This window comes from Oncorhynchus gorbuscha, linkage group LG18 (genome assembly GCF_021184085.1).
Source record: "Oncorhynchus gorbuscha isolate QuinsamMale2020 ecotype Even-year linkage group LG18, OgorEven_v1.0, whole genome shotgun sequence".
In the NCBI taxonomy this organism is placed as follows: domain Eukaryota; kingdom Metazoa; phylum Chordata; class Actinopteri; order Salmoniformes; family Salmonidae; genus Oncorhynchus; species Oncorhynchus gorbuscha.
The window spans coordinates 16308-43798 of record NC_060190.1 but is presented as its reverse complement, the minus strand read 5'-3'; the positions used below and the strand labels follow the sequence as shown (position 1 = coordinate 43798).

The following is a 27491-nucleotide window of genomic DNA, read 5'->3' as shown; positions in this document are numbered from 1 at the left end:
TACTGACCACACTGTATCAGTCTCTCTCTACTGACCACACTGACCACACTGTATCAGTCTCTCTCCTACTGACCACACTGTATCAGTCTCTCTCCTACTGACCACACTGTATCAGTCTCTCTCCTACTGACCACACTGTATCAGTCTCTCTCCTACTGACCACACTGTATCAGTCTCTCTCCTACTGACCACACTGTATCAGTCTCTCTCCTACTGACCACACTGTATCAGTCTCTCTCCTACTGACCACACTGTATCAGTCTCCTATGACCACACTGTATCAGTCTCTCTCCTATTGACCACACTGTATCAGTCTCTCTCCTACTGACCACACTGTATCAGTCTCTCTCCTACTGACCACACTGTATCAGTCTCTCCTGTACCACTCTCCTACTGACCACACTGTATCAGTCTCTCTCCTACTGACCACACTGTATCAGTCTCTCCTACTGACCACACTGTCAGTCTCTCTCTATTGACCACACTGTCTTTCCTGTCAGTAATCACATCTTCCTGTTGGTCCACTGCTTTCCTAATCACATCTTAAAATGCTTTCCTATCACATTTGAGAGAACGAATGAAGATATCCTCATTGAGGACATGGACACGGTTTACATTGCATCGTGGCTAAATAAAACGTAACATTACTCAGTAGGATGATTTGAGTTAGTACACATGAATGATCTGTTTGATCCACTTTGGGTAATAGCCCATGTAATGATGATACATCACAGAAAGGAGTGTTCAGTTTGCTGGTGATTTTCACTAGTTTGTTTAGAATGTCTATGATTTGCAATTTGCCAAAACCAGCAAATGAATGTACACTTTAAAGCAATTTGCCAAAACCAGCAAATTGATGCACACTTTAAAGCAATTTGCCAAAACCAGCAAATGAATGCAATAGTATTATTGAAATATCAATATATAAATCCATGTTTCTATCCACTTCAAACCACTTTAGCTTCCAGAGGATTAATCTATACAGTTAAACATTCAAAAATAAACATCACCATTCAAGACCAGAAAATGTTCTGAGCTCCAATTCATGACTGTATCCAAACCAGACTCACAGTTGGGGCCAAGTGGAGAAAAAAACAAACTATTTTAAAAAGCACATGTTTATTTTAAAACATTCTCAAACCTTCAGATCAAAATGAAACAATAAGGGGCGCTGTCGCTCCGGTGTGCCTTCTGGGTTTTCACAAGAGCTCTTTTCTCCGAGAAACATTTTCTTCAGTCAGGACATCGGTAGGGCTTTGCCCGAGGGCTCTGGTCTTGACTCAATCTCTATGAGAAAGCAGTGTGTTGCTGTGTGCTCCTGTCCCGTGTGTGTCGTGTTGGTGTTTCTTAATGGCTTTCTTTTCAGTGAAACCCTTCCCACAGTCGGGGCACTGGTACGGTTTCTCTCCGGTGTGGGTTAGTATGTGCGTTTTCAGCGTGTTCGACTGAGAGAAACTCTTGTCACAGTAAGTGCAGTGGTGCGGTTTGTGACCCGAGTGTATTAGCCGGTGCCGTATTAAAGAGGCGACTTGAGAGAACTTCATGTCACAGACCGAGCATTGGAATGGTTTCTCTCCTGTGTGCACTGTCTGGTGACGTCTCATGTTAGTCTTATCAGCGAAGCACCTGCCACACAGAGAGCATTGGTAAGGTTTCTCTCCTGTGTGCTTTCTCTCGTGGATTACCAATCTATGCTTCGAATTGAATTCCTGGCCGCAAGTAAGACAGAGGTATGAATTGTTTTCTCTTACTTGCTGATTTGTTTTCTGATGCTTGGTTCTCTGATGAATCGACAAGGCCTGAAGCACCCTAAAACTCTTCCCGCAATCGGAGCAAAGGTGCTGTTTCTCCTCGTGGGTCACCACATGTTTCTTCAGCGCTCCAGACTCCACAAAGCCTTTCCCACAGACAGAACAGACGTGCGGTTTCGCTACTTGCTCTCTGTGCTGCGTTTTCTGATGTCTTCTCAAGGCGGAGAGGAAGGTAAATCGCTTGCCGCAGATGGCACAAAGGTGAGGTTTCTCTCCAGTGTGGATCCGCAGGTGAGTCTCTAACCCTGCCTTAGAAGCCAGCCTCTTCCCACAGTGAGGGCATGGCTCAGAGACCTGTGTCTTTCCTACCTTTTCTCCTTTATGTCTTCTAACATGTGTTCTAAGGTTTGAAGAGTCATTAAATCGCTTCCCACAGAGAGGACACACAAAGGGTTTTTCACCAGAGTGCATGCGAAGGTGCCTTTGATAACTATTTGAATGAGAGAAGCGCTTGTGGCATTGGGAGCAGCAGAACGGTTTCTCCCCGGTGTGCGTCCTCCGGTGGCTTGTCAGCCTTTCCTTTGTTGGGAAATGGCGCTTACATTCAGGGCATTGGAATTGGTTTCCATCTAGACGATGTGATTTGGAATGATTTGTTAAGCTAAGGAAGGACGTGAAAGTTTTTCCACAATCAGAACAGAGGTGAGGTTTCTCTCCGGAATGGATAGATTGATGTTTTTTTAAGTATCCAGAATCTCTGAAGCCTTTCCCACAGACAGAGCACACGTGGGGCTTCGCACTGTCTCCTGCGTGGAGTACCTGATGTCTTCTCAGAGACGAACGAAAACAGAAACTCTTCCCACAGTCGGAGCAGAGGTGGGGTTTCTCTCCCGTGTGGGTTCTTTGATGGGACCTCAAGGCTCCTGGTTGATTAAAGATTTTCCCACAGACTGAACATTCGTGCCGTTTCACTCCTCCGTGCTCTGAATGACAAAGTTTCTGATGTTTGGTCAAGGAGGGACGGAAAGCAAAGCTCTTCCCGCAGTCGGGGCAGACGTGAGGTTTCTCTCCAGTGTGGGTCTTCAGGTGAATCGTTAGTCTTGTTTTGGTTGACAACTTCTTACCACAGTGAGCACATGGATGAAGGACTTGTTTCTTCACGGGCCCATCATGTTCTGAGGAACCAACATAGTTTTCGGAAGGTTCCTCTTCAAAATGTTCTCCTGAGTGAGTTCTAAAGATGTGTTTCTTTAAGTTGCCTGGATCATTTAAATTCTTCCCACGAGGACAAACGTACGGTTTCTCTCCAGTGTGAGTTAGCAGATGTCTCCTAAGACTGGAATGTGTACTGAATGTCTTTCCGCATTCAGAGCATGTGGTTTCAGAAACATGACATTTCTCTCCAGTGTGAGTTTTCAGATGTCTGGTAAGGCTGGAAAATGTACTGAATACTTTTCCACATTCAGCGCATATATTCTTCTGTTTCTCTCCAGTGTGAGTTAGCAGATGTCGCTCCAGAATGTCTTTTGTGGCAAGACTCTTCCCGCCTTGAGGACAGGAGTGGGTTTTCTTGTGTGTTTTCCTGCAGTCCACCAGCTGCACAGACACACTCTTCAGACCCCAAATTAAGGGGGTACCGGGAGAGGCACGACACAGGGTCTTCAGGAGAGTGGAGGGGGGCGGGAGAGACGTGTCCTGTAAATAACAAAAATAGAGACTGAGTTAATCAGGGTGGGAAATGCTCCTCTACCTGTCAAAGGAAGTCTTTAAATTCCCCTCATCCCCGATTACGTCAAGAGGAGGAACCTCAGATATTCTCCTCCAATGTCTTTTCTAGAAGGAAGTTGAGGAATCAATGAAGGACTGTTGAGAAACACTTTGACTGGGACAATACATACTCCCTTTCCTACTGGGACAATAAATACTCCCTTTCCGACTGGGACAATAAATACTCCCTTTCCTACTGGGATAATAAATACTACCTTTCTGACTGGGACAATAAATACTCCCTTTCCTACTGGGACAATAAATACTCCCTTTCCTACTGGGATAATAAATACTCCCTTTCCTACTGGGACAATAAATACTCCCTTTCCGACTGGGATAATAAATACTCCCTTTCCTTTACTGGGACAATAAATCCCTTTTCCCTTTCCTACTGGGATAATAAATACTCCCTTTCCTACTGGGATAATAAATACTCCCTTTCCTACTGGGATAATAAATAATATACTCCCTTTCCTACTGGGTAATAAATACTCCCTTTCTTACTGGGATAATAAATACGACTGGGATAATAAATTTTCGACTGGGACAATAAATACTCCCTTTCCGACTGGGATAATAAATACTCCCTTTCCGACTGGGATAATAAATACTCCCTTTCCTACTGGGATAATAAATACTCCCTTTCTGACTGGGATAATAAATACTCCCTTTCCTACTGGGATAATAAATACTCCCTTTCCTACTGGGACAATAAATACTCCCTTTCCGACTGGGATAATAAATACTCACGCCTCTCACTCTTTGCTCTAGTGTGTGCCTTTCTGGAGTAAACTCCGCCTCCAGTCTGTTGCTAGGTAACCAATCCTTGTCCTCTACGTTGCAGTCTGCAGCGTTGTTGGATTGTCTGGGACTCATGGACTCCGCCTCCAACCCGTCGCTAGGTAACCCAGCCCCTCCATCTCCGCTCCACTCTTCATCACAGTCTACAGCATCCTCAGCCTGGTGGGGACTCAGCCTGGAGGGGACTCGAGGGTGCACTGCTAGCATCCTCAGCCTGGAGGGGACTCGAGGGTGCACTGCTAGCATCCTCCAGTATCCTCCTGATGTCCTCTTTCAGTTGAAGTAACCAAGACGTTCCCTGCTCCACCGATTTAATTGAATCCGTATTGTCCCACATTTCCTCCATGATTTTACGCCGCAACGAGCGGTGATCCATTCCTTTAACTTCGGATCCATCATGTCCATGATGTTCACACAGGTAACGTAAATTGTCCTCAGTCAAATTCCATAAACTCTTTTCGATTTCATCCATCAACACTCCCTCCTCTCGATTCATTTTGTCACCGCAGAATATTGAATGTTTCTTGGTAAAAGGAGCAATAACAACTGGTTATTGAATGTAGCTGCAACAAGTGTGAGGTGTGTCTCTCTCCTGTGTCAAATCAAATGTTAAATTTTCACATGCGCCAAATACAACAGGTGTAAACCCAGTGAAAAATACAACAGGTGTAAACCTTACAGTGAAATGCTGAATACAACATGTAGACCAGTAGACCTTACAGTGAAATGCTGAATACAACATGTAGACCTGTAGACCTTACAGTGAAATGCTGAATACAACATGTAGACCTTACAGTGAAATGCTGAATACAACATGTAGACCAGTAGACCTTACAGTGAAATGCTGAATACAACATGTAGACCTTACAGTGAAATGCTTACTTAAGCCCTTGACACTAATTGTTCTTAAAAATGCATTGTTGGTTAAGTAAAAAATAGAGAACTCATATCTCGAGTTGTCATAACACCAGATCATCTTCCTGTCACCAGAGCAGTGGAATCTCCTTGTGAGGTCCCCTGTGGAATCTCCTTGTGAGGTCCCCTGTGGAATCTCCTTGTGAGGTCCCCTGTGGAAGCTCCTTGTGAGGTCCCCTGTGGAATCTCCTTGTGAGGTCCCCTGTGGAATCTCCTTGTGAGGTCCCCTGTGGAATCTCCTTGTGAGGTCCCCTGTGGAATCTCCTTGTGAGGTCCCCTGTGGAATCTCCTTGTGAGGTCCCCTGTGGAAGCTCCTTGTGAGGTCCCCTGTGGAATCTCCTTGTGAGGTCCCCTGTGGAATCTCCTTGTGAGGTCTCTCCCTGTGGGAATCTCTCCTTGTGAGGTCCCCTGTGGAATCTCTCCTTGTGAGGTCACCTGTGGAATCTCCTTGTGAGGTCACCTGTGGAATCTCCTTGTGAGGTCTGTGGACCTTGTGAGGTTCCCCTGTGGATTCTCCTTGTGAGGTCCCCACCTGTGAGGTCCCCATCTCCTTGTGAGGTCACCTGAGGTCCCCTGTGGAATCTCCTTTGAGGTCCCTGTGGAAATGGAGAACATGTGAGAGAAAAGAAACAACAGTTTTGCCCATCTATGTAGATGTGTAGCGGCATTCAGTTTTGCGGAATCTGTGGAAACAGGAGAACATGGTGAGAGAAAAGAAACAAATCAAAACATTTTCTACATTAGATTGTCAATCTTACATTTTTTACTTAGAGCACCGATCAGCAGTTAAGACAATAACAAAGCGTCATCCCCGACCCTGTTTTGATAAAAAGCGGTGGGATGGGGGCAGGAGAAATCTAACCACTCTCAAATTCATTGACAGAGCTATAGATGCAAGGACTGACCATCCATGAAATCTAAATTACACAGTTTTAACTATATTTTGAGACTATACAGTGTTTACATTTATTTTGTTTACAAACATTCACCTGACCTCAACCCAATTGAGATGGTTTGGGATGAGTTGGACCGCAGAGTGAAGGAATAGCAGCCAACAAGTGCTCAGCATATGGGGCAACTTCTTTAAGACTGTTGGAAAAGCATTCCTCATGAAGCTGGTTGAGAGAATGTTAAGTGGCTACTTTGAATAATCTCAAATATAAAATATATTTTGATTTGTTTAACACTTTATGGTTACTACATAATCCCATATGTGTTACTTCATAGTTTTGATGTCGTCACTATTATTCTACAATGTAGAAAAAAGTAAAATAAAGAAAAACCCTGGAATGAGTAGGTGTCCAAACTGTTGACTGGTCCTGTATATCGTGACTCGCCCATCAGTTTAAAGGAAAGTAGTATGGGCGTGTCGATAGGAATGAAAATGGAAATAGTGGGCGTGTCGAAAGGAAAGTAGTGGGCGTGTATAATGAGTGGGCGTGTCGAAAGGAAAGTAGTGGGCTTGTATAATGAGTGGGCGTGTCGAAAGGAAAGTAGTGGGCGTGTATAATGAGTGGGCGTGTCGAAAGGAAAGTAGTGGGCGTGTATAATGAGTGGGCGTGTCGAAAGGAAAGTAGTGGGCGTGTATAATGAATGGGTGTGTCGAAAGGAAAGTAGTGGGCGTGTCAAAAAGAAAGTAGTGGGCGTGTATAATGAGTGGGCGTGTCAAAAGGAAAGTAGTGGGCGTGTATAATGAGTGGGTGTGTCGAAAGGAAAGTAGTGGGCGTGTATAATGAGTGGGTGTGTCGAAAGGAAAGTAGTGGGCGTGTCAAAAAGAAAGTAGTGGGCGTGTATAATGAGTGGGTGTGTGGAAAGGAAAGTAGTGGGCGTGTATAATGAGTGGGTGTGTGGAAAGGAAAGTAGTGGGCGTGTATAATGAGTGGGCGTGTCAAAAGGAAAGTAGTGGGCGTGTATAATGAGTGGGTGTGTGGGCGTGTCAAAAGGAAAGTAGTGGGCGTGTATAATGAATGGGTGTGTGGAAAGGAAAAGTGGGCGTGTCAAAAAGAAAGTAGTGGGCGTGTATAATGGAAAGTAGTGGGTGTGTGGAAAGGAAAGTAGTGGCGTGTATAATGAGTGGGTGTGTCGAAAGGAAAGTAGTGGGCGTGTCGAAAGGAAAGTAGTGGGCGTGTATAATGAGTGGGCGTGTGGAAAGGAAAGTAGTGGGCGTGTATAACGAGTGGGTGTGTCGAAAGGAAAGTAGTGGGTGTGTCGAAAGGAAAGTAGTGGGCGTGTATAATGAGTGGGCGTGTCAAAAGGAAAGTAGTGGGCGTGTCAAAAGGAAAGTAGTGGGTGTGTATAATGAGTGGGCGTGTGGAAAGGAAAGTAGTGGGCGTGTCAAAAGGAAAGTAGTGGGCGTGTATAACGAGTGGGCGTGTCAAAAGGAAAGTAGTGGGCGTGTATAAAGAGTGGGCGTGTCAAAAGGAAAGTAGTGGGCGTGTATAATGAGTGGGCGTGTCAAAAGGAAAGCAGTGGGCGTGTCGAAAGGAAAGTAGTGGGCGTGTATAATGAGTGGGCGTGTCGAAAGGAAAGTAGTGGGCGTGTATAATGAGTGGGCGTGTCAAAAGGAAAGTAGTGGGCGTGTCAAAAGGAAAGTAGTGGGTGTGTCAAAAGGAAAGTAGTGGGCGTGTCGAAAGGAAAGTAGTGGGCGTGTATAATGAGTGGGCATGTCGAAAGGAAAGTAGTGGGCGTGTATAATGAGTGGGTGTGTCGAAAGGAAAGTAGTGGGCGTGTATAATGAGTGGGCGTGTCGAAAGGAAAGTAGTGGGCGTGTATAATGAGTGGGCATGTCAAAAGGAAAGTAGTGGGCGTGTCTAATGAGTGGGCGTGTCAAAAGGAAAGTAGTGGGCGTGTCAAAAGGAAAGTAGTGGGCGTTCATGAGTGGACCTGTCGAAAGGAAAGTAGTGGGCGTGTATAACGAGTGGGCGTGTCGAAAGGACAGTAGTGGGCGTGTATAATGAGTGGGCGTGTCAAAAGGAAAGTACTAGGCGTGTATAATGAGTGGGCGTGTCAAAAAGAAAGTAGTGGGTGTGTCTAATGAGTGGGTGAGTCGAAAGGAAAGTAGTGGGCGTGTATAATGAGTGGGCGTGTCGAAAGGAAAGTAGTGGGCGTGTCGAAAGGAAAGTAGTGGGTGTGTCGAATGGAAAGTAGTGGGCGTGTCAAAAGGAATAATGAGTGGGTGTGTCGAAAGGAAAGTAGTGGGCGTGTCGAAAGGAAAGTAGTGGGCGTGTATAATGAGTGGGCGTGTCAAAAGGAAAGTAGTGGGCGTGTCAAAAGGACAGTAGTGGGTGTGTATAATGAGTGGGCGTGTCGAAAGGAAAGTACTGGGCGTGTATAATGAATGGGCGTGTCAAAAGGAAAGTAGTGGGTGTGTCGAAAGGAAAGTAGTGGGCGTGTCGAAAGGAAACTAGCGGGCGTGTATAATGAGTGGGCGTGTCAAAAGGAAAGTAGTGGGCGTGTATAATGAGTGGGTGAGTCGAAAGGAAAGTAGTGGGCGTTTCAAAAGGAAAGTAGTGGGCGTGTATAATGAGTGGGCGTGTCGAAAGGAAAGTGTTCTGACCTGGAGGAGAGAGTGGAGAATCAGAGAGTTGAGTGGTAGTGTTCTCTGACCTGGTGGAGAGCGTGGAGAATCAGAGAGAGTTGAGTGGTAGTGTTCTCTCAGACCTGGTGGAGAGCGTGGAGAAACAGAGAGTGTTGAGTGGTAGTGTTCTGTTCTCTCAGACCATTGGTCTGGAGTAGAGTTAGAAGAGGGTTAAATAGTGGATTGGGGTGGTATTTTTTTATTATTATAGATGGCTAATAGTTGGCAGGGCAATTTTCCTTTTCCCTAATTTTCTATCACCATATCAATTAACGTACGTAGGCCGAATGGCCTCACGCCAGTACAGTAGGTGGCGCCGTGCGCCCCTAAAAGTTGGATGCGATTCGCCAAACAAATCCTAATGAAGAAGAAGCAGCTAACGTTAGCTAGCATGGCTAATACAGACAGAAAATACAACGGTAACTCGTTGATGATTTCATATAGCTACAATCGATATGCATGTAGCTTCGAGTCAGAAAACAATCATTTTATTCGAATATCGACTCAGTTTGAACTACAGCTTAAAACATTGTTTACAAGAGCAATTAGCTAACTAGCTACTAAGCTAAAAAAAACAGCTAGTCTGAAGAGAAGCTAGCTATCCAGCTAAATTAGCGGTTATGTAAACCTAACAACTTGCTAATTGCACATTTTTTGGACGACCCCCTTCTGGCCGTTAGTAGATACCTTAATGATTTACTCACCGGTTGGATTGTAAACATAATCCTTTCTTCGTTTTCAGTCGTCTTCTAGCTACCTGTTCAAAACGCAAGCGGCCTGTTCACCTTCCAGATGAGAACAAAACAAAGGGGCGGGGCGAGCAGGAAGGACCTGAGAGCAGAAGGCGGAGGGCAGAGAGAGTCTCGAGGACAGAGAGAGTCTCGAGGACAGAGAGAGTCTCGAGGGCAGAGAGAGTCTCGAGAACAGTAATAGAACTACGCTCATTGGGGACATAGATAACACTATATTGCGTCATAGCTAAATTCGAAGAACAATTACTCAGTACACGAACATACGAGTACATGTATTATCCCACGTGCCTATGTCAAATCAAATTGTATGTTTCTAGCCCTTCTTACATCAGCTGATATCTCAAAGTGCTGTACAGAAACCCAGCCTAAAATCCCAAACAGCAAGCAATTCTACACAGCACAGAGAGAAAGAGGAGTGTTCAGTGAGTTTACTGGTGATTTTCACTAGTTGTATTGTTTATGATTGAGTAATTTGCCAAATGGGGCGATGAAAGCAAACGTGAAAGTAGTTTTATGAAATTATCTATACATTAATATATTGGGTCTATTTACTCGGGATTTGTCCAAACGAAACTAGTTTTCATTGCATAACATTTTATGTTGCAAAACTGTTTGCTATGACCTGCAACTAATGAATACATCCCATTTTCTATCCACTTCAAATCGCTTTAGTTTCCACGGGATTAAGTCAGCGTTTCCCAAACTCGGTCCTCGGGACCCCAAGGATTGCCACATTTGGTTTTTGTCCGAACACGACACAGCGGATTCAAATGGGCAAATCTTGATGATTAGTTCATTATTTGAATCAGCTGTGAAGTGGGGGGGGAAGAAAGATGCATACAAGACCGAAAGATTAGCTCAACTTCATGAATCAGCATCCAAACCAGTCTCACCACTGGGACCAAGCAGGAACAAACATGACTTATTATTTGGAAAAAAAAACACATTTAATTTTTAAACATTAAAAAAAACATATCAAAATGAAACATTAGATGAACAACTGTGTGAGACATGTAAACATCTGTAACTTCCCCCTCCAATCAACAGATGGAACGGAGAATCACCTTTATTCGCATGTACAGAAATTTGACTCTGTGATATGGTGCTGACACAATAAACAGAATCTAGGCTACAAACAGAATATACGGACTAGATATACACAATTCACATACAGTATGTACACTAGGAACAGTGTAAGATAAAAACTACACTATGAACAGTAAGATTGTAGAAACCACAGAGTACACTATGAACACTAATCTAAATTATGAATTGTGCATGTATTGATGTAGAACTAAAAGATGACTCCTGGGAGTCCAGGGGAAAGGGGGGAAACCTAGACAGTTGTACAACTATAATCTACATTATGAATTGTGCATGTATTGATGTAGAACTAAAAGATGACTCCTGGGAGTCCAGGGGAAAGGGGGGATACCTAGACAGTTGTACAACTATAATCTACATTATGAATTGTGCATGTATTGATGTAGAACTAAAAGATGACTCCTGGGAGTCCAGGGGAAAGGGGGGATACCTAGACAGTTGTACAACTATAATCTACATTATGAATTGTGCATGTATTGATGTAGAACTAAAAGATGACTCCTGGGAGTCCAGGGGAAAGGGGGGAAACCTAGACAGTTGTACAACTATAATCTACATTATGAATTGTGCATGTATTGATGTAGAACTAAAAGATGACTCCTGGGAGTCCAGGGGAAAGGGGGGATACCTAGACAGTTGTACAACTATAATCTACATTATGAATTGTGCATGTATTGATGTAGAACTAAAAGATGACTCCAGGGGAAAGGGGGGATACTGTATACCTTCAACTGAAATGCATTTAACAACTCCTCTGAATCAGAGAGGTGCGGGAAGTCTGCCTTAAATCGACGTGTTCGGCGCCCGGGGAACATAACGTTCGTCTCAAGGATTCGTCTCAAGGATTCGAACCAGTGACCTTTCGGTTAACTGCTCTTAACCGCTAGGTTACCTGTCGCACTGTACATCTCCAGGTTGCATCCTTTTCACGGGGGCCAACTCACATGCACACTCACAGTCCTTTTGATCAATCCCATGACTCTATGCAAAAGATACGAGGCAGATCAGTGCAGGCGTGTTCGTTACCTCGGGAATAAGATGTCATAATTTTATCTAGTTGCTTCATTCAGATGTGTACAGTTGTCTTGGCAGACCTCTTCTAAAACGGCCATAGCGCGAGCCAACCATAGTAGAAGACAAGTGAAGCAACCTCACAACATAAAATTTTTTTTAAAAACAGGCAAGTGGTGTCCTTTTTGTGTCCACATTGGTACTGCACCTTACACTGCTAAATACATGCCAAAATGGGAGTCATATATACATTTATATATACACACACATATTCGCACAAAACAGGTTCTGGATTCAGGCTAGATAGAACAGTTCAATGCAAGCAGACAATTCATAAACAGAACACCCAGACACAAAATAACTAGTTAAATGGTAGTTTCTTGGTAAGTCTTTTCAGAGAAAATAAGACAGAAATTAACTATCACGTGGGAGTCGGGAAGGCAGCGGTGTACAATATCTATGTTTTATTTTAAAACGTTTTAGTAATTTAGCAGACGCTCTTATCCAGAGCGACTCATTCTAATGGCAGTTATTTATGCTCTTCAACCCCAGCGTGTATCTCCGGGTGCTGAGTTACATTCTCACAGACATTGGAACGTTGGAGCGGTTTCTCTCCCGTGTGTGAGCATGTGATTCTTCAGAGCTCTCTTCTCTGAGAAACCTTTCCCACATTCAGGGCAGTGGCAGGGTTTCACTCCAGTGTGCGTTTGCAGGTGTGATTTCAGACCAGATGAAGAAATGAAACTCTTTACACAATAGGTACATCTGTAACGTCTCTCACCTGAATGCACCCTGAGATGCTTTTTAAGATTTTGTGAAAGAGCGAAACTTTTCCCACACTGGGAGCAAAGGTAGGGCTTCTCTCCAGTGTGTACACGCTGATGACTTTTCAATTTCTGCTCATTAACAAAGCGCCGGTCACACTGAGAGCAATGGTAAGGCTTCTCTCCCGTGTGCATTCTCTGGTGAAATATCAGGTTGCGCTTTGTTGAGAGACACTGGTTGCAAACAGGGCAAGGGAAAGATGGCTTTGCTTCGACATGCTGCTTCTGGTGTGTTGTGAAGTGTCCTAATGTTCTGAAACTCTTCCCGCATTCAGAGCAGAGGTAAGGTTTCTCTCCGGTGTGAATACTCTGATGTGACTTCAAGGACGAAGCTGCTGTAAAGCCCCTCCCACAGACGGGACACACATGCGGCCTTTCCCTGTGTTCAGCATGGACCCTCTGGTGAGATATCAAGTGTGCCTGAGTATAGAAGGTCTTCCCACAGTCAGGGCAGAGGTGGAGCTGCTCCCCAGTGTGTAGTCTCTGGTGTTTCCTCAGGGCGTAGGTGCTAGAGAATCTCTTGCCACATTCAGAGCAGAGCTGAGTTTTCTCAGTGTGGCGGATTCTCAGATGATCCTTTAATTCTTTCTTCGACGCTAGCATCGTCCCGCAGTGAGGACACGGATGAGGGACTTTGACTTTCTTCGTCCCTCTAACCTCACCAGTGTGAAGTTTCTGGTGTTTTTTAAGGCTTCTTAACAGACGGAACGTCTCCCCACACTCGGAGCACTCGTGAGGTTTGTCTTCAGTATGAACGCGCATGTGGCTTTTCAGGCTTTTTTGACTTCCTAAATTCTTCCCACAGTGATCACAGATATGGGAGCTAGGCCTGTCTCCTGGGAGAGTTTTCTTGCATCGTTTAGCGCTAGACGGGCTGTGAGATTTCTCTCCTGTGCGAGTTGTCTTGCTGTCGTCTAGCTGCACAGACACCCTCTTCTTCAGACAGCGCAGTAAGGCGCTACCGCGGGACACACGACCCGGGGACTTCGAGAGGGTGGCGGGGGGCCGGGGAGGCTTGTCCTGGAAACGGTAAAAATACCAAATGAAACAGGTTGGGACACCATCTCCTACCCGCCAAGTCTCTCCTCAATTCCTCCTCAATTATTCAAACTACTTCTCAAAATCCATTGCATGAGAAAAGGCCAAGAGGAGGAACATCAGGGGTGTATTCACAAGAACACAAACAGAAGTCAACGGAATGAAAACGGGGAGGGACCTACCCGACTTTGTCTTATATAAACCCCCCCCGTTGTAAAACTTTTTACAACAGTTTGGAATAATGATTACACCCCAGATGTGGAGAAAGACCAAGAGGAGGAACATCAGATCTTTTTTTATAAAGGGAGGTCAAGGAATCAAGGAAAGACCTGCGAAACAAAATGTAAGACTGGGAAATCAAGTACTCACCTCTCTCACTCTCTGCTCTGGTGTGTGCCTCTCTGGAGACAACTCCACCTCCAGCCCATCGCTAGCCATCCAATCCCTGACCTCCTCGTCCCTTTCTTCATCACAGTCTACATCGCCATCATCATCATCAGATTGGCTGGAACTCATGGGCTCCACCTCCAAACCATTGCTAGGTAACTGAACCCCGCCCTCTCCGTTCCATTCTTCGTCACAGTCTACAGCATCATCATCATCATCAGCAGCACTGCTACCCTCCTCCTGTATCCTCCGGATGTCCTCTTTCAGTTGAAGTAACCAAGACGTTCCCTGCTCCTCTGATTTCATTGAATCCGTATTGTCCCACATTTCCTCCAGGATTTCACGCCGTAACGAGCGGTGATCCATTCCTTTAACCCTGAAGCCATCTTTCCCACCGTGTCCATGACGTTCACAAAGGTAACGCAGATTGTCCTCGGTTAAATTCCATAAACCCTTTTCGATTTCATCCATCAACAATCCCTTCTCTCGATCCATTTTGTCCCGGAAGATTCTTAAATGATCCTATTCTGATGAGTTACAATGTGTCTTGGTCAACAACAAAAAAATAGGGTGAGGTGTCTTTCCTTTCATATGGATTCAAAGGTCTCATAGATCTCTCCTCCCACACTGGGAGTTTCAGGAAGTGCTGCTTTTGTGAGTCTCCAACCAAGACAAGTTATTCCAGGTTCTGGGAGTTCCTTGTGAGGTCACCTGTGTAGATAGGAGGATGTGGTGTAATACAAAACCCCTCTGTACCATCCAATATCTACATGTATAGTCAGATTCCATTGCTGTCAAGTGTGTCAACTCGTTACATTTTCTATCATTCATTTTATAAAAAAAATGTTTTTACTAAATAGAACAATATCAGGTGACCATTAATTAATTTAAATATTCCTATGACGGCTTTTATTTTGAAGGATCCAACCTGGAAGCATAATTCCGCTAGCTAACAAGCTAACTAACATAGCTAACAGGATAACTAACATAGCTATTCTATACAGCTAAAATCGATCTGCATGTAGTTACCAGTCAGAAAACAATAATTGTATTTGTGTATCGACTGAGTTTGAGCACAGCTTCAAATGGGTTAGTAGGAGCTATTAGCTAGCTAGCTACCAAGCTAAACAGCAGCTGGTCTGAAGAGCAGATAGCTAGCTAGTGGTTATGCAAAACTAACGACTAATAACGACGTCTTGGCGACCCGTTATGACTATTGGTAGATATCTAATGCTTTACTCACCAGCTCAAGTTTTATGTTTCCCTTTCGAAGTGTTCAATAGTCTTCTAGTTAGCTATCTAACTAGCTTTTGAAAGAGCGGCCTGTACGCTTTCGAGAAGAAGCAACAAAGGGGCGGGGCCAGCAGAAAGTACGGAGGCTGGGAAAGGACATTAGAGGAGAGCAGTCGGGAAAGGACATTAGAGGAGAGCAGTCGCGAAAGGGTTAGGACTAGGTTACACATTAGCGCAAACCAAAATCTGAAAATATATTTGCAACAACAAAATGTTAAGGTGTGTATCAATTGAACATTTTGTAAAAAAAAAAGTTTTTAAAAGATACAACTTTTTCATTATATCTCGGTTTGATTTGTCTTATCTTAGCAATTTCTTCTCAGCTAGCTACATAGCCGTCTTTGTATCAAAGATAATTGCGTAATTATCGTATTTCGCCGTCCTAACGTAGTCTTCACTAGCCAGCTAGCTAACGTCCACTGATTAGCTGCACTGAGAAACTTTTACACTCAACTGAACGACTTGATTAGTTTAGTGTTAGCTACCTACATAGCTGTCTTTGCTGTCTTCGTATCATCGTATCATCGTATCCAAGATAATTGTGTTGTTTAGGTTTAGAGTGTGTAGTCTTAGAGTGATTATCTTAATTTACCGAGGTTAGCTAGCCAGCTATTTGTCGTCCTTAACGTAGGTGACTCTGCTAGCTAGCCAACAGCTAGCCAACGCTAGCCAACGTCTTCTGTATAGAACTCAACTACCCGGTCGCATTCACAGGTTGTATCACATTTTCACTTCATTTCATTACAGTACAACGGTTTGATTTGTTTGATCGTAGCTAGCTACTTAGCTAGCTACATAGCCGTCTTTGTATCAAAGATAATTGTGTAGTCTAGAGCGATTTTCTAGGTTCGCTAGCCATCTATTGTCGTTCTTTTAACGCAACGTAACGTAAACAACACTGCTAGCTAGCCTGCTAGCCCCCGAATAGCAACACTGCAGAAACTATTACACTCAACGGAATGACTTGATTAGTGTAGTGTCAACAACGCACCCACTGCCAGCTGGCCTACTTCAGCAGTACTGTATCATTTTAATCATTTTAGTCAATAAGATTCTTGCTACGTAGCTTAACTTTCTGAACATTCGAGACGTGTAGTCCACTTGTCATTCCAATCTCCTTTGCATTAGCGTAGCCTCTTCTGTAGCCTGTCAACTATGTGTCTGTTTATCCCTGTTCTCTCCTCTCTGCACAGACCATACAAACGCTTCACCGCGTGGCCGCGGCCACCCTACTCTGGTGGTCCCAGCGCACGACCCACGTGGAGTTCCAGGTCTCCGGTAGCCTCTGGAACTGCCAATCTGCGGTCAACAAGGCAGAGTTCATCTCAGCCTATGCCTCCCTCCAGTCCCTCGACTTCTTGGCACTGACGGAAACATGGATCACCACAGACAACACTGCTACTCCTACTGCTCTCTCTTCGTCCGCCCACGTGTTCTCGCACACCCCGAGAGCGTCTGGTCAGCGGGGTGGTGGCACGGGATCCTCATCTCTCCCAAGTGGTCATTCTCTCTTTCTCCCCTTACCCATCTGTCTATCGCCTCCTTTGAATTCCATGCTGTCACAGTTACTAGCCCTTTCAAGCTTAACATCCTTATCATTTATCGCCCTCCAGGTTCCCTCGGAGAGTTCATCAATGAGCTTGATGCCTTGATAAGCTCCTTTCCTGAGGACGGCTCACCTCTCACAGTTCTGGGCGACTTTAACCTCCCCACGTCTACCTTTGACTCTTTCCTCTCTGCCTCCTTCTTTCCACTCCTCTCCTCTTTGACCTCACCCTCTCACCTTCCCCCTACTCACAAGGCAGGCAATACGCTCGACCTCATCTTTACTAGATGCTGTTCTTCCACTAACCTCACTGCAACTCCCCTCCAAGTCTCCGACCACTGCCTTGTATCCTTTTCCCTCTCGCTCTCATCCAACACCTCCCACACTGCCCCTACTCGGATGGTATCGCGCGTCCCAACCTTCGCTCTCTCTCCCCGCTACTCTCTCCTCTTCCATCCTATCATCTCTTCCCTCCGCTCAAACCTTCTCCCACCTATCTCCTGATTCTGCCTCCTCAACCCTCCTCTCCTCCTCTCTGCATCCCTTGACTCTCTATGTCCCCTATCCTCCAGGCCGGCTCGGTCCTCCCTCCCGCTCCGTGGCTCGATGACTCATTGCGAGCTCACAGAACAGGGCTCCGGGCAGCCGAGCGGAAATGGAGGAAAACTCGCCTCCCTGCGGACCTGGCATCCTTTCACTCCCTCCTCTCTACATTTTCCTCCTCTGTCTCTGCTGCTAAAGCCACTTTCTACCACGCTAAATTCCAAGCATCTGCCTCTAACCCTAGGAAGCTCTTTGCCACCTTCTCCTCCCTCCTGAATCCTCCGCCCCCTCCCCCCCCCTCCTCCCTCTCTGCAGATGACTTCGTCAACCATTTTGAAAAGAAGGTCGACGACATCCGATCCTCGTTTGCTAAGTCAAACGACACCGCTGGTTCTGCTCACACTGCCCTACCCTGTGCTCTGACCTCTTTCTCCCCTCTCTCTCCAGATGAAATCTCGCGTCTTGTGACGGCCGGCCGCCCAACAACCTGCCCGCTTGACCCTATCCCCTCCTCTCTTCTCCAGACCATTTCCGGAGACCTTCTCCCTTACCTCACCTCGCTCATCAACTCATCCCTGACCGTTGGCTACGTCCCTTCCGTCTTCAAGAGAGCGAGAGTTGCACCCCTTCTGAAAAAACCTACACTCGATCCCTCCGATGTCAACAATTACAGACCAGTATCCCTTCTTTCTTTTCTCTCCAAAACTCTTGAACGTGCCGTCCTTGGCCAGCTCTCCCGCTATCTCTCTCTGAATGACCTTCTTGATCCAAATCAGTCAGGTTTCAAGACTAGTCATTCAACTGAGACTGCTCTCCTCTGTATCACGGAGGCGCTCCGCACTGCTAAAGCTAACTCTCTCTCCTCTGCTCTCATCCTTCTAGATCTATCGGCTGCCTTCGATACTGTGAACCATCAGATCCTCCTCTCCACCCTCTCCGAGTTGGGCATCTCCGGCGCGGCCCACGCTTGGATTGCGTCCTACCTGACAGGTCGCTCCTACCAGGTGGCGTGGCGAGAATCTGTCTCCTCACCACGCGCTCTCACCACTGGTGTCCCCCAGGGCTCTGTTCTTGGCCCTCTCCTATTCTCGCTATACACCAAGTCACTTGGCTCTGTCATAACCTCACATGGTCTCTCTTATCATTGCTATGCAGACGACACACAATTAATCTTCTCCTTTCCCCCTTCTGATGACCAGGTGGCGAATCGCATCTCTGCATGTCTGGCAGACATATCAGTGTGGATGACGGATCACCACCTCAAGCTGAACCTCGGCAAGACGGAGCTGCTCTTCCTCCCGGGAAGGACTGCCCGTTCCATGATCTCGCCATCACGGTCGACAACTCCATTGTGTCCTCCTCCCAGAGCGCCAAGAACCTTGGCGTGATCCTGGACAACACCCTGTCGTTCTCAACTAACATCAAGGCGGTGGCCCGTTCCTGTAGGTTCATGCTCTACAACATCCGCAGAGTACGACCCTGCCTCACACAGGAAGCGGCGCAGGTCCTAATCCAGGCACTTGTCATCTCCCGTCTGGATTACTGCAACTCGCTGTTGGCTGGGCTCCCTGCCTGTGCCATTAAACCCCTTCAACTCATCCAGAACGCCGCAGCCCGTCTGGTGTTCAACCTTCCCAAGTTCTCTCACGTCACCCCGCTCCTCCGTTCTCTCCACTGGCTTCCAGTTGAAGCTCGCATCCGCTACAAGACCATGGTGCTTGCCTACGGAGCTGTGAGGGGAACGGCACCTCAGTACCTCCAGGCTCTGATCAGGCCCTACACCCAAACAAGGGCACTGCGTTCATCCACCTCTGGCCTGCTCGCCTCCCTACCACTGAGGAAGTACAGCTCCCGCTCAGCCCAGTCAAAACTGTTCGCTGCCCTGGCCCCCAATGGTGGAACAAACTCCCTCACGACGCCAGGACAGCGGAGTCAATCACCACCTTCCGGAGACACCTGAAACCCCACCTCTTTAAGGAATACCTAGGATAGGTTAAGTAATCCCTCTCACCCCACCCCCCCCTAAGTTTTAGATGCACTATTGTTAAGTGACTGTCCCACTGGATGTCATAAGGTGAATGCACCAATTTGTAAGTCGCTCTGGATAAGAGCGTCTGCTAAATGACTTAAATGTAAATGTAAATATGAAAGATAAGGTCCTACAGTTTCCAAACCCTAATCGCAAGCGATGCTTGTTAATGTTCAGACCGAGCATTGTGGCTCCTAATTAACAATACTTCCCCATTCAGAAGACGCCGTCGTCCAATTTCTCTTCTGTGTAATGTAATGGAACTGAAAATCATGATCAAGGGCAATACAAGAGTCTAACGAGGTAATTGAGGTAAACTAGTTAGCTTATTTCAATCACTGGTTGAACAACGTTGTTTCCATGTCATTTCAATTAAATTACATTGAACCGACGTTGAATTGACGTCTGGGCCCAGGGGAACTGGATTATATTATTAGCCAAGATATGATGTGATGTTGACAAAAATCTCTGTCCAGACCAACAAGAGCGACAGGATGTCCACCAAGAAGAGGGGAACTTGTAGCGTGACATGAGGAGGTACATTTTTTTATATTTAAAAAAACTTCTTCTTTTTTTACAGAACTACCTCAGGTTTTCATTGTTGCATTTTTTTTGCATGGATGTCACTTTGTGCCAAATGTTCTGTTCACTATTTGACTTTATATGTAAGAAATGTAAAAATGGACATGCAAATGTGAACGTTCTGTTTACATGTAAACACATTGCTACAAAAATAAATGTACTGTAAACATACAAATGTGCATTAACTTTTTTTTCTTCTGTGTAACTACAATATTGACTCTTCCCAGCAAACTTTGACCTACTGTTGAAATCGTTATCTAAAAAGCTCCGTGTGATACACCACAGCATTCAGCTAGAGGGAACTGACATCCTGGTACCGTAAGCAGTCAGTGTCAACAAGGAAGTAGAACAAAACTGAAATGTGTATAAAACATGTCTAGGGTTGACTGCCATGGTGAATAAACATCTAAACATGTCCAGGGTTGACTGCCATGGTGAATAAACATCTAAACATGTCCAGGGTTGACTGCCATGGTGAATAAACATCTAAACATGTCCAGGGTTGACTGCCATGGTGAATAAACATCTAAACATGTCCAGGGTTGACTGCCATGGTGAATAAACATCTAAACATGTCCAGGGTTGACTGCCGTGGTGAATAAACATCTAAACATGTCCAGGGTTGACTGCCGTGGTGAATAAACATCTAAAAATTTCCAGAGTTGACTGCCATGGTGAATAAACATCTAAACATTTCCAGGGTTGACTGCCATGGTGAATAAACATCTAAACATGTCCAGGGTTGACTGCCATGGTGAATAAACATCTAAACATGTCCAGAGTTGACTGCCATGGTGAATAAACATCTAAACATTTCCAGGGTTGACTGCCATGGTGAATAAACATCTAAACATGTCCAGGGTTGACTGCCGTGGTGAATAAACATCTAAACATGTCCAGGGTTGACTGCCGTGGTGAATAAACATCTAAAAATTTCCAGAGTTGACTGCCATGGTGAATAAACATCTAAACATTTCCAGGGTTGACTGCCATGGTGAATAAACATCTAAACATGTCCAGGGTTGACTGCCATGGTGAATAAACATCTAAACATGTCCAGAGTTGACTGCCATGGTGAATAAACATCTAAACATGTCCAGGGTTGACTGCCATGGTGAATAAACATCTAAACATGTCCAGGGTTGACTGCCATGGTGAATAAACATCTAAACATTTTTTCATTTGGGTGGCATTGGCCAATTTACTGAAAAATAACTCTATTTTGAAGCATTACTTACATGTTTTAGGGGGAGTTACTACATTTTACAGACATGCAATAGAGTTGTGATGTCCCATAAAACTGTTGTGACAATTGCACTTAGAGTTTAGAAAATGTTAAGACTGTTTAAAAAAAAAATGAGCCAAAGCGATCGATAAACTGTAAAATGTACCATTTATATTCATAGAACATAACTTAAATGATACTGTTGCCACTTCCTGTTGTCATATTGTTGGATTTACAACACAGTGTCAAAACACCAGTTAAAGGTCCAAATTCATAATCAATATGCAGAAATAGGTTGTGAGACAAGGAAAAAGTTAGTCCTAAATTTTTCAAAAACAAAAATCATTTTATTTGGGACAAATCATTCACTAAATCCTAAACCTCATCTAAATCTTGTAATAAATAAATGTGTGAATTGGTCAAATTGAGGTGACTAAACTGCTTGGAGTAACCCTGGATTGTAAACTGACCCTATCCCCTCCTCTCTTCTCCAGACCATTTCCGGAGACATTCTCCCTTACCTCACCTCGCTCATCAACTCATCCCTGACCGCTGGCTACGTCCCTTCCGTCTTCAAGAGAGCGAGAGTTGCACCCCTTCTGAAAAAACCTACACTCGATCCCTCCGATGTCAACAACTACAGACCAGTATCCCTTCTTTCTTCTCTCCAAAACTCTTGAACGTGCTGTCCTTGGCCAGCTCTCCCGCTATCTCTCTCAGAATGACCTTCTTGATCCAAATCAGTCAGGTTTCAAGACTAGTCATTCAACTGAGACTGCTCTTCTCTGTATCACGGAGGCGCTCCGCACTGCTAAAGCTAACTCTCTCTCCTCTGCTCTCATCCTTCTAGACCTATCGGCTGCCTTCGATACTGTGAACCATCAGATCCTCCTCTCCACCCTCTCCGAGTTGGGCATCTCCGGCGCGGCCCACGCTTGGATTGCGTCCTACCTGACAGGTCGCTCCTACCAGGTGGCGTGGCGAGAATATGTCTCCTCACCACGCGCTCTCACCACTGGTGTCCCCCAGGGCTCTGTTCTAGGCCCTCTCCTATTCTCGCTATACACCAAGTCACTTGGCTCTGTCATAACCTCACATGGTCTCTCCTATCTTTGCTATGCAGACGACACACAATTAATCTTCTCCTTTCCCCCTTCTGATGACCAGGTGGCGAATCGCATCTCTGCATGTCTGGCAGACATATCAGTGTGGATGACGGATCACCACCTCAAGCTGAACCTCGGCAAGACGGAGCTGCTCTTCCTCCCAGGGAAGGACTGCCCGTTCCATGATCTCACCATCACGGTTGACAACTCCATTGTGTCCTCCTCCCAGAGCGCTAAGAACCTTGGCGTGATCCTGGACAACACCCTGTCGTTCTCAACTAACATCAAGGCGGTGGCCCGTTCCTGTAGGTTCATGCTCTACAACATCTGCAGAGTACGACCCTGTCTCACACAGGAAGCGGCGCAGGTCCTAATCCAGGCACTTGTCATCTCCCGTCTGGATTACTGCAACTCGCTGTTGGCTGGGCTCCCTGCCTGTGCCATTAAACCCCTACAAATCATCCAGAACGCTGCAGCCCGTCTGGTGTTCAACCTTCCCAAGTTCTCTCACGTCACCCCGCTCCTCCGCTCTCTCCACTGGCTTCCAGTTGAAGCTCGCATCCGCTACAAGACCATGGTGCTTGCCTACGGAGCTGTGAGGGGAACGGCACCTCAGTACCTCCAGGCTCTGATCAGGCCCTACACCCAAACAAGGGCACTGCGTTCATCCACCTCTGGCCTGCTCGCCTCCCTACCACTGAGGAAGTACAGTTCCCGCTCAGCCCAGTCAAAACTGTTCGCTGCTCTGGCCCCCCAATGGTGGAACAAACTCCCTCACGACGCCAGGACAGCGGAGTCAATCACCACCTTCCGGAGACACCTGAAACCCCACCTCTTTAAGGAATACCTAGGATAGGATAAGTAATCCTTCTCACCCCCCCCCCTTTAAGATTTAGATGCACTATTGTAAAGTGACTGTTCCACTGGATGTCATAAGGTGAATGCACCAATTTGTAAGTCGCTCTGGATAAGAGCGTCTGCTAAATGACTTAAATGTTAAATGTTAAATGTTAATAACAGTCTGTTTAATGACTCAGTTCACCAGTCTCAATTCAATAAGAGTCTGTTTAATGACTCAGTTCACCAGTCTCAATTCAATAACAGTCTGTTTAATGACTCAGTTCACCAGTCTCAATTCAATAACAGTCTTTTAAATGACTCAGTTCACCAGTCTCAATTCAAGACTGTTTAATGACTCAGTTCACCTCTCAATTCAATAACAGTCTTTTAAATGACTCAGTTCACCAGTCTCAATTCAATAACAGTCAATAACAGTCTCAATTTAAATGACTCAGTTCACCAGTCTCAATTCAATAACAGTCTTTTAAATGACTCAGTTCACCAGTCTCAATTCAATAACAGTCTTTTAAATGACTCAGTTCACCAGTCTCAATTCAATAACAGTCTTTTAAATGACTCAGTTCACCAGTCTCAATTCAATAACAGTCTTTTAAATGACTCAGTTCACCAGTCTCAATTCAATAACAGTCTTTTAAATGACTCAGTTCACCAGTCTCAACAAGTCTCTCTCTTCACTGATAGCCCTCAGACTCTTCGTGCTCTGGTCGCTATGGTTACAGTCAGAATCCATGGAGTGGGTTGAGAGAGAGAGAGGGAGAGACAGAAAGAGGGAGAGGGAGACTGGATTTGAAGCTTCTGAAAGTACCAAGGTAAGCCTATTTAATATCCGCACACACATTAACAAAGTTCTCCAAAGCCCGAAGACGCACCATTTTACTTGTGGCCAGTAGTTTTGTTTTCATTTTTGGATTCCCATGCGCTAGTGCAGACTTCCTGGTATGTCACGCATAGAAATAAAAACTACCACAAGATGGCGACATAATCCACAGGATGAATTCATATAATTAGTGATGGAGAGAGTGAGCTGGAGAGAGAGTGAGAGAGAGAGAGAGAGAGAGAGAGGGGGGGGGGAGAGATTTTTTTATTTTATTTATTTATTTATTTTTTATTTCACCTTTATTTAACCAGGTAGGCTAGTTGAGAACAAGTTTTCATTTGCAACTGCGACCTGGCCAAGATAAAGCATAGCAGTGTGAACAGACAACACAGAGTTACACATGGAATAAACAATTAACAAGTCAATAACACAGTAGGAAAAAAAGAGTCTATATACATTGTGTGCATGAGGAGGTAGGTGAATAATTACAATTTTACAGATTAACACTAGAGTGATAAGTGACCAGATGGTCATGTACAGGTAGAGATATAGCTGTGCAAAAGAGCAGAAAAGTAAATAAATAAAAACAGTATGGGGATGAGGTATGTAAAAATGGGTGGGCTATTTACCGATAGACTATGTACAGCTGCAGCGATCGGTTAGCTGCTCAGATAGCAGATGTTTGAAGTTGGTGAGGGAGATAAAAGTCTCCAACTTCAGTGATTTTTGCAATTTGTTCCAGTCACAGGCAGCAGAGAACTGGAACGAAAGGCGGCTAAATGAGGTGTTGGCTTTAGGGATGATCAGTGAGATACACCTCCTGGAGCGCGTGCTACGGATGGGTGTTGCCATCGTGACCAGTGAACTGAGATAAGGCGGAACTTTACCTAGCATGGACTTGTAGATGACCTGGAGCCAGTGGGTCTGGCGACGAATATGTAGCGAGGGCCAGCCGACTAGAGCATACAGGTCGCAGTGGTGGGTGGTATAAGGTGCTTTAGTGACAAAACGGATGGCACTGTGATAAACTGCATCCAGTTTGCTGAGTAGAGTGTTGGAAGCTATTTTGTAGATAACATCGCCGAAGTCGAGGATCGGTAGGATAGTCAGTTTTACTAGGATAAGTTTGGCAGCGTGAGTGAAGGAGGCTTTGTTGCGGAATAGAAAGCCGACTCTAGATTTGATTTTCGATTGGAGATGTTTGATATGAGTCTGGAAGGAGAGTTTACAGTCTCGCCAGACACCTAGGTACTTATAGATGTCCACATATTCAAGGTCGGAACCATCCAGGGTGGTGATGCTAGTCGGAAGTGCGGGTGCAGGCCGCGAATGGTTGAAAAGCATGCATTTGGTTTTACTAGCGTTTAAGAGCAGTTGGAGGCCACGGAAGGAGTGTTGTATGGCATTGAAGCTCGTTTGGAGGTTAGATATCACAGTGTCCAAGGACGGTCTGGAAGTATACAGAATGGTGTTGTCTGCGTAGAGGAGGATCAGGGAATCGCCCGCAGCAAGAGCAACATCATTGATATATACAGAGAAAAGAGTCGGCCCAAGAATTGAACCCTGTGGCACCCCTATAGAGACTGCCAGAGGACCGGACAGCATGCCCTCCGATTTGACACACTGAACTCTGTTTGCAAAGTAGTTGGTGAACCAGGCAAGGCAGTCATCAGAAAAACCGAGGCTACTGAGTCTGCCGATAAGAATATGGTGATTGACAGAGTTGAAAGCCTTGGCGAGGTCGATGAAGACGGCTGCACAGTACTGTCTTTTATCGATGGCGGTTATGATATCGTTTAGTACCTTGAGCGTGGCTGAGGTATACCCGTGACCAGCGGAGAAGGTACGGTGGGATTCGAGATGGTCAGTGACCTGTTTGTTGACATGGCATTCGAAGACCTTAGATAGGCAGGGCAGGATGGATATAGGTCTGTAACAGTTTGGGTCCAGGGTGTCTCCCCCTTTGAAGAGGGGGATGACTGCGGCAGCTTTCCAATCCTTGGGGATCTCAGACGATATGAAAGAGAGGTTGAACAGGCTGGTGATAGGGGTTGCGACAATGGTTGCGGATAGTTTAAGAAATAGAGGGTCCAGGGAGATGGGGAGAGAGAGAGATAGGGAGAGAGACAGTGTGATGGGGGGAGAGAGAGTGTGATGGGGGAGAGAGAGTGTGATGGGGGGAGAGAGGGAGAGATGGGGGAGAGAGAGAGGGGGGAGAGAGAGAGAGAGATATGGGGGGAGAGAGAGATGTGGAGAGAGAGAGAGAGATGGGAGAGAGAGAGAGATGGGGGAGAGAGAGATGGGGAGAGAGAGATGGGGGGGAGAGAGATGGGAGAGAGAGAGATGGGGGAGAGAGAGATGGGGGGAGAGAGAGATGGGGAGAGATGGGGGAGAGAGAGAGATGGGGGAGAGAGAGAGAGATGGGGGAGAGAGAGAGATGGGGAGAGAGAGATGGGGAGAGAGAGAGATGGAGGGAGAGAGAGGAGATGGGGGAGAGAGAGAGATGGGGAGAGAGAGATTGGGGGGAGAGAGAGAGAGGGGAGAGAGAGAGAGATGGGGGGGAGAGAGAGAGATGGGGAGAGAGGGGGAGAGAGAGAGAGATGGGGGGGAGAGAGAGAGAGATGGGGGGAGAGAGAGATGGGGGAGAGAGAGAGATGGGGGAGAGAGAGAGAGAGAGAGAGAGAGAGGGAGAGAGAGAGAGAGAGAGAGAGAGATGGGGGGAGAGAGAGAGAGAGGGAGAGAGAGAGATGGGGAGAGAGAGAGAGAGAGAGATGGGGAGAGAGAGAGAGATGGGGGGAGAGAGAGAGATGGGGAGAGAGAGAGATGGGGGGGGAGAGAGAGAGAGAGATGGGAGGGGAGAGAGAGAGAGATGGGGGAGAGAGAGAGAGAGGGGAGAGAGAGATGGGGAGAGAGAGATGGGGAGAGAGAGAGATGGGGAGAGAGAGAGATGGGGGGGAGAGAGAGAGAGAGATGGGGGAGAGAGAGAGATGGGGGAGAGAGAGAGATGGGGAGAGAGAGAGAGAGAGAGAGGAGAGATGGGGAGAGAGAGAGAGATGGGGAGAGAGAGAGAGAGATGGGGGGAGAGAGAGAGATGGGGGGGAGAGAGAGAGATGGGGAGAGAGAGAGATGGGGAGAGAGATGGAGAGAGAGATGGGAGAGAGAGATGGGGGAGAGAGAGATGGGGAGATGGGAGAGAGATGGGGGAGAGAGAGAGAGATGGGGGAGAGAGAGATGGGGGAGAGATGGGGGAGAGAGAGAGAGATGGGGAGAGAGGGGGAGTGAGAGAGAGATGGGGAGAGAGATGGAGAGAGAGATGGGAGAGAGAGATGGAGAGAGAGATGGGGGGAGAGAGAGATGGGGGAGAGAGAGAGAGAGAGAGAGATGGGGGAGAGAGAGAGAGATGGGGGAGAGAGAGAGAGATGGGGAGAGAGAGAGAGATGGGGAGAGAGAGATGGGGAGAGAGAGAGATGGGAGAGAGAGAGATGGGGGGGAGAGAGAGAGATGGTGAGAGATGGGGGGGAGAGAGGGGGGAGAGAGAGATGGGGAGGAGAGAGAGATGGGG

General features: G+C 46.1%; 2 protein-coding genes across 2 annotated transcripts; both read right to left on the bottom strand.

Annotated features, from left to right (window-relative positions):
- Positions 1-1106: 1106 nt before the first annotated feature.
- LOC124003098 (oocyte zinc finger protein XlCOF6-like) lies at positions 1107-4565 on the bottom strand. The gene is made up of 2 exons (XM_046311152.1): positions 4269-4565; positions 1107-3446 (listed from the first exon to the last, which is right to left on the bottom strand). Exons 1-2 carry the CDS (start codon positions 4563-4565, stop codon positions 1281-1283), a joined length of 2463 nt encoding a protein of 820 aa, XP_046167108.1. The 3' UTR covers positions 1107-1280.
- Positions 4566-10491: 5926 nt separating this feature from the next.
- On the bottom strand, positions 10492-15295 carry LOC124003030 (gastrula zinc finger protein XlCGF26.1-like). The gene is made up of 3 exons (XM_046310995.1): positions 15171-15295; positions 13910-14638; positions 10492-13522 (listed from the first exon to the last, which is right to left on the bottom strand). The coding sequence occupies exons 2-3, from the start codon at positions 14420-14422 to the stop codon at positions 12260-12262; spliced, it is 1776 nt and encodes a 591-aa protein (XP_046166951.1). The 5' UTR covers positions 14423-14638; positions 15171-15295; the 3' UTR covers positions 10492-12259.
- Between the last annotated feature and the right edge of the window lie 12196 nt (positions 15296-27491).

Excerpts from the sequence above, each read along its gene's own strand:
- LOC124003098 (XM_046311152.1), bottom strand. The coding sequence starts at position 4,565 with ATGCTAGCAGTGCACCCTCGAGTCCCCTCCAGGCTGAGGATGCTAGCA. Across the intron at positions 3,447-4,268 it reads TAGAGCAAAGAGTGAGAGGC|GACACGTCTCTCCCGCCCCC; the intron begins GTGAGTATTTAT and ends TGTTATTTACAG.
- LOC124003030 (XM_046310995.1), bottom strand. The coding sequence starts at position 14,422 with ATGGATCGAGAGAAGGGATTGTTGATGGATGAAATCGAAAAGGGTTTA. Across the intron at positions 13,523-13,909 it reads CAGAGCAGAGAGTGAGAGAG|GACAAGCCTCCCCGGCCCCC; the intron begins GTGAGTACTTGA and ends TACCGTTTCCAG.